The sequence below is a fragment of the Aricia agestis genome, chromosome 1, assembly GCF_905147365.1.
Source record: "Aricia agestis chromosome 1, ilAriAges1.1, whole genome shotgun sequence".
Lineage (NCBI taxonomy): Eukaryota > Metazoa > Arthropoda > Insecta > Lepidoptera > Lycaenidae > Aricia > Aricia agestis.
In genome coordinates, this window is record NC_056406.1 from 23,620,555 (window position 1) to 23,632,361 (window position 11,807).

The following is an 11,807-nucleotide window of genomic DNA, read 5'->3' on the forward strand; positions in this document are numbered from 1 at the left end:
TTGGACATCATTTCTATGACGCTATTTTCTCTGCTGGTTGACGGTGCAGACGACGACGAGACTGCTGCAATAGTGTTGTTGTCGCCGGAATACTCCATCATTTTATCGGCCATCGCTGCGAGTGTGTCTAGTGATGATTCATTGTTTACGGAGAGCACGCAACGTATGTAAGGCGGCAAATGATTGAGCCATTCTATTTTTAGACCATCTTCAGTGATCATGCCGCCTGCTAATTCTCGCATCCTTCGGAGCAGCTGTGTAGGCTTCTGGTCGCCGAGTTCTAGGCCGCTGATGAGCTTCTGGAAATTTTGGACTTCTGATTTCTCGTAGACGGTGAGCAAGCGGTTCTTGATCGTTGCGTATTTGTCTTTCTTAGGCGGGTTGTAGAGGATGTCAGTGAGATGCTGGAGATCTGTGTTTTGCAGCTGTTGAAGAACGTAGCGGAACTTCATGTCGTCCGATGTCTTGAGAGGTTCGACGAGGGCTTCGAATTGTATAAACCATGCTCGTGGAATTTCGCGCCAAAATGGTAGGAGTCTTGACTGTACGGATACGGCGGAGAGTTCGTGACAAGGTTGATTTTCTTCAGTATTTCTCGATGGTCCGGCTGCCGGAGTTTCTTCTTCGCTTCTGATTTTCGATGCTTCCTCGGCCATAGTTTCTGCTTATTTGTTCTTTTTTCAGTACGGGGTCACCAATGTTGTGACTTTGGTACAGGAGTAAATGATAACTCGACTGTAGGATCAGAAGAAGTGTTTTATTCATGAAACTTACGGCTATATATACAAAATTTTACAGACTAGAAAGGGACGATACATATTAGCACAATAGAGACAAAACATAAACAAAACGATAGCGATGAAAATTGAGACGATACATGTGTGACGTGTGTTGAACTTTGAACCTCACTATCTTCCTACCCATACTATGTCACCACAATATCGATTAACTATAGTTCAAGTGATGAGAATCCGTAAACACACGTTAAAAGCTATGCAATTTTTATAGCCAAATTATTAATTGACGTGACATTTTTAGCACTAATGCCTTATATAGCATGAATAAGGAATTAATAAACTTATAAATTATCTTTTTAGCTTACAAAAATACCGATTAAAAAGCCCAAAAAACGTTGTTCACAACTGACGTATTTAATGTTAAATCCACGTGTTTGAGACATTTTTTGGCCATTCTTATGGTTTATTATTTAGCGGAACCACAAAACTCAACAATATCTAGCATTAAATGTTCACTAAAAACCTTTATTAACACTTTTATTACATGAAGTATGCAGACCGACTCCTTTGTTTTGCCCTAGTAAGTAGGACATAACATTACACGCTTTTGACGCTTATACACCGATAAAAGGCTCTCTCCATTCTATAGTACCACAATGAACAAATCCCTACGCTCTGTACGCTCCGATTCCGACCCAGTGCACGCGCAGCTTAAAAAAACTTAATGTCGGCTTCTTGTCAATTGTTATTTGTCAAAGTTGGCATTTGAAAATGTTGATAGTCTGATAAAATATGGATAAAATAATTTAATAACATTTTTCAATAGTTCGTTGTCGCTAAAGCAAAGTTTTGTTGATGTTCATTATTTTATTTTGTTCTTAATAAAATGCAATACATCTTATGATGGATATAAATCAATTAGTCAAGAAGTGACTGTGTTGTGTCTAAACTCTAAAGTTTGTTTTCAACCTTTTTCAAATGTCTGTCTAGTCTCGTTTGTGTGCCGGGGTAAAAGACTCAATCATGTATTTTAATTACGTTCTACTTCATATATTTGCATTTATGATTGGTAAAAGGGTGGATGCCGCAGTGTTCAGAACAAACGACTTGAGATTAACAAAAGAAAGGTTGTTATCAGATTTAAGTGGATGTACCATATTCGAACAGCAATGCTCCCATTTAGACGAAAACCTGTCTTTACTATCGTGTGCACTAGACACGGCACACAGTAACAAAACACAAAGTTCCTTGCATTGTCAACACAAAATGTGGATGTACCAAGCAGAGTTGCTAGACAACACTTTCTTAGATTATCAAATCAAAGATAGATGCCACGATGAAGCAAATATTTTAGATTGCTTTAATACAAGTATAAAACGAATTGATTGTATTTTAAAGAGGAAACCTAGTGTAAGGAATAAAAAATGCTGGTGGGGCATCAGTAAAATAGAGAGTATCATATTTAACGACTGGCAAATCACAGAAAACTTCTTAAAGAACTGTATGGATGATATTGAAGCCCATGAATGTGGTAGAGTGCCAGCAGATACCAAGGTGCTCTCTCAAGCTTATACCCTCAAGTGTCTTCAGAGTAAGGAGGAAAAAATAAGACCAGAGTGCCAATCAGAAATGAATTCCCTCAAAGAAATGAAATATAGTACTCTTCAGTTGGACAAGATTGTTCTAGCAGCATGTAATGTGGATCAGAGCAATTACTGTCCAGACGAGCTGCCTGGGTCTCTGTTAATGTACAAATGTCTTGTTAGACACAAATATGAAAGAGGTAAGGATTTTATAATATAAAATTACAACTATGTTCAACAACAATTCCTAGACCAGGGGTTTGGCAAGTAGTTATAGGTGGGGACCGCAGTTCCACAGTATCCGGAATACTGTGGAACCAAGGTCCACCTGTTGCTGAACCCTGCCCTAGACATATTATGTTTAGTTACATATTTTGTCTCTTTTATTTTCGGCATTTCAATGTCTTTTGTCAATATTATTAAATTATGTGGAATTTATTCACACTTTTTATTTTAGGTATGACAAAGAAATGTCAGAATCAATTGTTTTATGTTCAAAGGAATATGATAATGAACTATAAGCTAAGTAAAGGATTGGTAAAATCTTGCAAAGAAGACATTCGTAAGTATCATTGCCGTAAAGGTGTTGTGGAGGACAAAGATGTACGGCTTGCACAGATATTGCTGTGTCTCGAAAATGTTATGCATAATGAAACCACAAAATTGTCACCTGAATGCATAGGAGAAATGACAGACCACAGGAAAATGCTAATGGATGATTACAGACTATCGCCAGAACTAATGCAAAATTGTGCTAATGATATAACTATGCTCTGCCGGGGCATCGAAGCTGGGGGCAAAACTATACATTGCTTAATGGAGCATGCTAGACCCAGAAAGAGGAAAGAGAAGAGAATAAGTGTTGCATGTCAAAAATCATTGGAAGACTTAGTGCAGGAAGCTGACCCTGGTGAGGACTGGAGGGTTGATCCTGTTTTACGTAAAGCTTGTAAAGTAGTCGTGGACAGAGCTTGCAGGGAGGTGAATGGCGGAAATGGCAGGGTGATGTCTTGCCTCATGGAGAAACTTGGAACAAGCTTTATGACCAGTGAGTGTGAAACAGCATTGTTGCAGATACAGTACTTCATATCTAGGGACTTTAAGCTCGATCCCCAGTTATACAAAGCATGTAAATTTGATGCTGTTACCCAGTGCAAAGCCAGGTTGCTGTGGGCCGATCTGAATGAACATCCCTCTGAGAAGGATCCTTTGATATTGCCCTGTTTATATAACTATGCATATAACTCTGAACTCAGAGGCATATTGAAGCCAGCTTGTGAACAGCAGGTGAGGAGAGCTATGCGGCAAAGAGCCGTTAGTGTGGACTTGCTACCGGAAATAGCTGACACTTGCATAGATGACTTGGCAAACTTCTGCTATGAAAACACAGGTAAGGGAGAGGAGATCATGTGTCTACAAGGCAAGCTCAAGGAACTCACCCCTAAATGTCAAAAAGTAGTCGCAAACTTTACAGAAACTCAGAGTGGTCACATAGAACTGAAGGCTGTTGTTAGCACCTACTGCAGAGTGCCCATAGAGAAACTTTGCTCCTCCGAGCTAAAGAGTAAAAATGAGGAGGATGACATATTAGATTGCCTAATAACACACAAAAATAACCCAGAAATAAAAACAAATTCAAAATGCAAAGCTGCAATCGAGCATGAGCAGTTAATATCATTAAAAGATTACAGGTTTACAAGGAAATTCAAGAATGCATGCAAACCTTATGTGGTGAGATTCTGTCCCAAGGCCCAAACAAAAAGTCAAGTAGTTCTCTGTTTGAGTGAAATAATTAGAAATGATACATTATCAAGAAAGAAACACACAATATACAAGGAGTGTAGACAACAACTGAGAAGTCAGCTCTATCAACAGAAAGAAAATATAGATTTAGACCCTGAACTAAAAGAAGCATGCAAAAAGGATTTGCTAGAATTTTGCCCTACTGTTCCCCATGGAGAGTCTGCAGCCTTAGAGTGCCTTCAGACTGCCAAAGGCAAGTTGAGTGATGGTTGTAGAAAGGCAATATTTGTAGTCAGAAAACAAGAATTCTCTGACAATGCAATAGACTATCACCTAATGACCAATTGTAGTGATATGATTGATCTCTACTGTCACAAAACAGAGCCTATAGTTTTGCTGGACTGCTTAAAGGTAATTTGTTACATATTTACTTATTTTATAAAATACAACTTTTAAGTGTAATTATATTCTTTAATATTATTTTCGTAAATATAGGAGATAGAAAGTTTTGAGACTAAAACAATAATTTTGATAGGCCATTTATAAATATTCAATTTTGTAACCAATTCTTAGTGAGATGACCTATTGATCTCATTAAGCACTAGACATTTTAATTTGACCTAAACAACGGGTTTTCTAAAAATAATTAACGAGGTTGTTGCAACTTGCATTAATATTTTGAATATTTTGTAATAATATTATGTAAATGAACTTTATTACAGGCTCATCGACAAAAGGTAGACTTTGATAATAACTGCAAAATTGTTGTTGTCAATAGAATGATTGAACAAAATATGGATTATCGTTTTAACAACCATTTACAAAATTCCTGCAAGTCTGATATTAAAAGATACTGCTCCAATATTATTGGTAATTATCTTTATTCTACACCAATGCACACTTCGTGTGTGTGAAAGTCACATTATAATTCCTTTATAATTTGCAGCAAATGAACCCGAAAATATTGAATTGGAAGGTAAAATGTTACAATGCTTGAAAAAGAAGTTTAGAGAATCAAAACTGGAGCAGCCCTGTGAAAATGAATTAGCAAATGTATTGAAGGAGCAGGCTCTGAATTATCGCCTGGATCCATTGCTGGGGAAACTGTGTAAGGCAGAAATACAAACAATATGTGCTGTGCCAAATGATTCCATTACTAATTTTGATGGCCAGGTATGTAACTGTTAGGGCTATGTTTCGCTGTGTTAGCTCACACGATCCCGTGGCTCGCCCAGGGCGGAGAGTGGAGTTCCAGAGCTTTCAGTAGCAGGGGCGCCTATTCACAAACATTTTAGCACAGTTGTAACCTAAGTACTCTTGAGAATTCACTTATCTCCCGTAACATGACAAAAATATCGCGTATTCTTGGCCTGGTTTAGTGCGACATTGACGCGCCCGACAATATGTGAGCATCCATGCCAGACAGCTCCACCTGACTTCACAGCTATGTCTATCACAACTCACATCTTATAGTAATAAAAGAAGAGAAACGTGAAATTAAGCCACTCCACTTATTCTTAAATTTTCTTTTCAGGTAGAGGAATGTCTGAAGAAGGCTCTCATATCGCGTAAGATTGTGTCAGCAGAATGCGCCCAAGAGGTGGTTAATATAATTGAAGAGGCAGAAGTAGATATAGAAGCTGATCCATTGCTGGAAAGAGCCTGTGCAGTAGATCTGTTAAAGTACTGTAATAATCTAGAAAGGGGGGCTGGGAGAAGTAAGATATATAATTTGACTCCTTGACACACTTACTAATAAAAATAAATATTTAATGCATAATCCACTGTCTTTGTCATGTGATGTTTCCAATATATATTTGGAAACTAGATTTGGCTAGACAAATACGGGCAAACCTCGTAGAGCTATTTGCTATGTAAATATTTTTATTAGTTATAAATTATTATAATTATTTAGCAAGTTTACATAAATTTATTTTTAGACCTTTTAAAAATGTTTTCAGGACTAAAGTGTTTAAAAATAATTCTAAATGACAACACAAGAGAACTAGAAACTGGTTGCCAAAAGGAGTTATCTAACAGACTAGAGATGTACAGACATGTGGCAGCTGTAAGTTAAAGTTTTATACTAATTGATTTGACCTTTACATTATAAGATTATATGAAGTGTAATCAATTGCAAAATTAATTTATAACTTTTTTATTGTTTCAGATCAATGTAATTGATGATCTCAGTGATGTATATGATGGAATATCATCATCTCCTTCAAAAATATATTTTATGGTCATAGGTATATCAATTGTAGGTTTAATTTTTATATTTGGATTATATTGTGGCCGCATAACAAAAAGGGCAATGTATATAAAGAGAAAATAGTGAAATAGAAAATTTGTGATAAAAAAATTGCATTTATTCATAAATCCTTTTCATCCCATTCCTGTATGTCATCTAAATCCATCTGCTCTACTTTGTGGATTTCTTTTTTTATTGATGGTGTTTTGACTTCTTTCTTAACTTCAATCCTTGTTTCACCCTTTAGAAGTTTCTGGCTTTCTTCAAAGTACTCATTGGGGTGATTGATACCGAGTCCTAGTTCCACATTGTGTACCAAATCAAAGTATTTACTGCATGCAATTTGGTAGTGACCCTTCTTAGCCATATCAACAACAGCATTTACTCCTGAAAAAAAAAAAACTATGAATTAAATGTAATATTAAGCCTTAAAAAAATTCATAATATTGGCCATCACAACCTAAAACTTTTACCTGCAGGCTCATAGCCATAACCTTTGAGCTTATTTTTTAAATTGCTCACATCACAGTGTCTGAATGGACAACCGTGGCATTCTCCTGGCCCGACATTGTTATTTATAATTTTCATACAATTAAATGGAGAATAGTTTTTCTTGCTCCCCTCTTTACCATAATTATATCTTATATTGTATGCATACTGTTTTTCAAACTTGTCTAATTCCATCATTTTTGTGAATTCCTCCCTCCAAAATCTTAAAGAATCTTCCAGTGTAACACCAATGCCCTTCAAAAACAGTCCATATTGCAATCTGCCACCATGTTTCAAGTGATGGGCCAATCGCAATTGCTCATGGAGTTGCCTCATACAAAGAGGGAATGATTTGACAGAAAGAGAATCAATACTTTCAATAGGAATTGCAACTTTAGTGTCACTGTAGTCAACTCCAGTGTATGACTGATGTAAACCTTTGAGCAAACTCACTAGCCGTTCATCCTGCTCAATCTCACCCAAATGTTGGCAGGCTATTGCCAAGCTTTGTTTTAAATGAGTTCTAAATTGGGCAGACAATACTGAAACAAAATCTCTGTGAGGAATAAAAGCAAAACCACCTTGCAAGTAAACTTTTCTTGCTTTGACTAAGTCAAGAACTTCATAGAATTTGACTTTGAAAAATTTAAAGTTTTCTATGTTTTGATTCAGTTGAATAAATGTTGATTCTCTTAAATGTGTTATTATAGCATCCTTTTCCTCTTCGCTTATATTAGTATAGGACAGCTTATTTAATTTAAAGAATACATCTGCAGCTTCATTCTTCATATTCATAAACCTTAGTCTAAATAGTTCCAACTCCCTTGATATAAACCAACGACGAAGTTCTTCTGTCCGGCAATAGGCAAGTCTGAGAATGAAGTGAGCAATGTGGTCTTTTCTTCTTGCTTCGATTTCGGCAGGCGTATTACCTGTTCCAGACCTTTGGCATAGATTGGCATAATACTTTAAACCATGATTTTTTAAATCACCCGAAATGTGATCCTTCCATTCTTCAGAAAAAGGTTTATATCCTTTGAGCGTTGTTGCCGTTGCTAAACTTCTTAGCAGTGTAAGTCTTTCTAGAGCAAGTGTTTCAAATTCATGCAAAGATATTTCTGAAGTAGGTGGGATTTTGTATAACTGCAAATCGTGTGGATATATTTCATAATTACTACCTACAACACTTACTTTTGTAGATTTTCTTCTAATATTAAGGTCCATTTTCTGATTCTATTTTCCTATTTCAGCTCTAGAGCTAATTTTTATTTTGAAATCTGACATACAAAATACAAAAGTTTACAATTTCTGGCGGGAAATTTGACACTTGTTGACAGCTGAAATAAACGTCGTTTGACGTCAGTTTTTTTTAAATTACTGGCCATAAAGTATTAACTATAAACATCCGTTGTACCCAAGAAGTTTACACCCTAATGGAGGTATCATAGTGAACAATAGATTGAAGATAAAAAATATGTCCTTGGATGACGTCATTGTTACGTGCTATCCCTTTTCTTTAGGGTACCCAAAGTTTTGAATATTCTAGGACAAACAAGTAGCCTTAACTATGAGTACAGGAGCCCTAGAACAAACTTTCAAACAAATAAAAAAATAATTGTTCTAGGGCTTCCGTACTATACAGGGGGAGAACCTTGCTATAATTTACTAATTATTCTAATGCCCGGGCCGCACCTGTGTAGTGCTTCGTGCTTAAAACGATACCGTATCCAGTACAATCTGCGTGTATCGTAATCATAGCACAAAGCTTCGTACGATAGACGCATGTACGGCCGCGGCATTAGTCATACACTACGAATAATAAAAACTAAGGAATCGTAACTCCCATACTATTACCGTTTTAAATTTGGTTCCTTTTGATCTGTCATTTAACGTCAGCCTAGTACCGCTCAAGGTCACCTAAATATTGCAAATGTATTGAAATCTGTACCTATAAGGTACACTTTTTTGACAAGTTTGGCGTTTTGAAGCGCGCGTTAGGCGCGCGCTTCAAAACGCCCAATGTGTATTTTTAAAATGAGCCCAGTAGTTTTTGAGTTTATCCATTACAAACAAATCTTTCCACTTTAGAATATTGGTATGAAGTAAGATATTTTTCTTGGCTTTGTATATGAAATAGAGTAGAATTAAAAGACAGCTTCAAATGAAAGATTTTTTATATTAAAGTCAAACAAAAAATTGGGGATTGATGGGTTTTAAGTAGTATTCTAATCAAATCAATCAAATCAAAATAATTTATTCATATAGGTCACACGGTAACACTTATGAACGTCAAGATTATTAAATAGTTATTACAAAATAAACATCTCATTCTTAGATACATTAATACATGGTAATTATCACAATTTGACTTACATAAATTACTGACAAATTCCATTTTATATCTCTCTGATCATCTGATTTTAAACCTTTTTAACATTGGTTTTAATATATTTCTGTTATTTTTAAATAATGAACAAACAGGTAAAACGATAGCTTCTTGCACTTCCACAATTTGTTTCTTTTTAGGTGGTTCATTTTCATCGAGCTGAAAGAGGTAGCAATGTGAGATGAAAATGTAAATGATAATCTAAGTCTCAAAGTCAGCCATAAAATTTTAATGCTTACATATTTTTCAAGTATCGGCATTGCTGACGCTTTAGCGCAAGGAGTTTCTTGTGAGCTTGAAGGAATATTAAGACATTCCTGAAAAAAATAAGTGATATTAAGAAGAAGAAGACACAACTTTAAATGATTAGTTACCTTTTTTTTTATGGAATATGGGGGCAATCGAGTAAACGGGTCACCTGATGGAAAGCAACTTCCTTCGCCCATGGACACTCGCAGCATCAGCTGCAGGTGCGTTGCCGGCCTTTTAAGAGGGAATAGGGTAATAGGGGAGGTTAGGGTAGGGGATTGGGCCTCCGGTAAACTCACTCACTCGGCGAAACACAGCGCAAGCGCTGTTTCACGCCGGTTTTCTGTGAGAACGTGGTATTTCTCCGGTCGAGCCGGCCCATTCGTGCCGAAGCATGGCTCTCCCACGTATAAAATTACCTGAAGTAATCTCATTTCTTCATTCATACTAATGTACTATCTTCATCGTCTGTGTGTCTGTCTTTCTGTCTGTTGCATGCTTTACAACTGGACCGATTTTTATAAAATTTGGCATAAACATAGATAAGATGTTGAGAAAGGACATAGGTTACTTTTATTGTGTATAAATACATAGTTCCCATGGGAAACGATACAACCTAATTTTGCCACAAGGAAGCCGCAAGATACCTCTAGTATTTAGTAAAATAATTCACTATTAGAACTTACCAATGTTTCGCAACACCCACAAATCTTTGGTATAGCAGATTTCAATAAGCGGTCAGGTCTATTGACATCATAGTCTTCAAGTTCAGATCGAAAGTGTAGGCTACAAATTCTGGCAGATTTATAATAATTTGATTTTAATGGTATTTTAGATAACCAAGCTTGCCTCAGGTCAGGGTCACTAGGGAACCTGTAACGTAAAATAGGTGCCATAAATGTAAAATGCTAAGTAAAGTATTACCATTGGAATACAAGGACAATCCAATCCAAACTAACTAATAGTCATCCTAGCCTAATATATAAAACTTTTGTCCACAACACCTTTATCGGGTAGTAAATCATTTGCAGTTATATGTTCGAACTACGAGGACAATCCAATCCAAAGTACAGTTAATGGTCACCCTAGCGAAATGTAAAAAATATTTCATTTAATTAACTTACCCGTGAAATTTCACACCACAATTTGGATACCATGCACTTTTACAACCTCGAAGTACACAACTCATTGTATTTTGTATTAAAAATAATATGCTTTATTTACTTTATGTAAAAATCGAACAGAGATGCTGTCAACAATCGGCAGCCATAATGTTTTGACTACGTTCTGATTTTTTTTTTTTTTTTTTTAATTTATTGGGAGCTGGAAACGAGTCCTTTGCTCACTACGTTCTGACATTTGCTTGTGTTGCTATTAAAAAAAACTAACATTATAAAATGGGAGTAATGTGAATAAAAAAAAAAACATAAGTTTATTTTTCTTTTTGCTTTTGATGTTATGCAACCAAAAAACACCCTTGAATTATTATTTATTTAATTGTAAGGTTTTTTTAATCGTGTATATGGGATGTATTTTAGGCTTAAAAACTAAAATTGATTTTGTTAATAGGGAAAATATAAAACACTTTGGCAACTCTGTGTTTTACAAGTGAGCGAGTGAGAACTATCAAAAGAAAAGAACAGGACATAACAAAAAGGTCAACAGAGTTCAAATATTTGATCTTCACTTTTTTGTTCTGTAGGAAAACTCCATTAGGGTGTAAACTTCTTGGTTGTACCTTTAATTGTCTGTGGTACAACCACAGACAATTCGCTTGATTATCTGTAAGAGCGTTTTCACACGAGACACGACACGACACGACAAAATGCGGTGACGACTCCGGGCGCCATACATTTCTATGTACCGTTTACACACGGCACCGCACGACACACGATTTTAAGACGACAATCCGCTATCGTCACGTTTTTTGTCTACAGATAATATATAAATAAATTATTTATTGAAAAATTGTTAAATAAATAATTATTAATCATAATCTAACAGCCTGCCAAACTGCATAGCGGTTTTCTGGCGAGCATTACGCTGCCATAATAATTACATTTACATCATACCTAGTATTATAATAATATGGTAATAATTAACATTTAACATGGGCGTAGCGAGGTACTGGCAAGTTTTTTATACTATACATAAATAATATTATATTATGACTACGTTTTATAATAAACTTAACTATCAGCTTAGGACCCCAACAATAGAATGACATTTAAATATTTTAAGAAGTAATGGCTGGTTTACACGTATAAATTGCTTATCGAGGTAACAGCTAAATTTTAACTTAATTTTAAGTTATTAATTGCATGTAAACACAAAATTTAGTAGCAAGTAGCAAGTTCAAATTTACTTAA

General features: G+C 35.7%; 3 protein-coding genes across 3 annotated transcripts; 1 reads left to right on the forward strand and 2 right to left on the reverse strand.

The window, feature by feature from the left end:
* Positions 1–1,548: 1,548 nt before the first annotated feature.
* LOC121740565 (Golgi apparatus protein 1) lies at positions 1,549–6,398 on the forward strand. The gene is made up of 7 exons (XM_042133304.1): positions 1,549–2,520; positions 2,778–4,474; positions 4,786–4,933; positions 5,010–5,236; positions 5,598–5,781; positions 6,025–6,131; positions 6,234–6,398. The coding sequence occupies exons 1-7, from the start codon at positions 1,761–1,763 to the stop codon at positions 6,396–6,398; spliced, it is 3,288 nt and encodes a 1,095-aa protein (XP_041989238.1). The 5' UTR covers positions 1,549–1,760.
* Positions 6,399–6,410: 12 nt separating this feature from the next.
* LOC121740575 (DNA primase large subunit-like) lies at positions 6,411–8,122 on the reverse strand. Its single transcript, XM_042133314.1, has 2 exons — positions 6,788–8,122; positions 6,411–6,701 (listed from the first exon to the last, which is right to left on the reverse strand). The coding sequence occupies exons 1-2, from the start codon at positions 8,025–8,027 to the stop codon at positions 6,436–6,438; spliced, it is 1,506 nt and encodes a 501-aa protein (XP_041989248.1). The 5' UTR covers positions 8,028–8,122; the 3' UTR covers positions 6,411–6,435.
* Positions 8,123–9,129: 1,007 nt separating this feature from the next.
* Positions 9,130–10,633, reverse strand: LOC121727875 (THAP domain-containing protein 2-like). Its single transcript, XM_042115923.1, has 4 exons — positions 10,563–10,633; positions 10,125–10,311; positions 9,429–9,506; positions 9,130–9,348 (listed from the first exon to the last, which is right to left on the reverse strand). The coding sequence occupies exons 1-4, from the start codon at positions 10,625–10,627 to the stop codon at positions 9,214–9,216; spliced, it is 465 nt and encodes a 154-aa protein (XP_041971857.1). The 5' UTR covers positions 10,628–10,633; the 3' UTR covers positions 9,130–9,213.
* Positions 10,634–11,807: the final 1,174 nt, after the last annotated feature.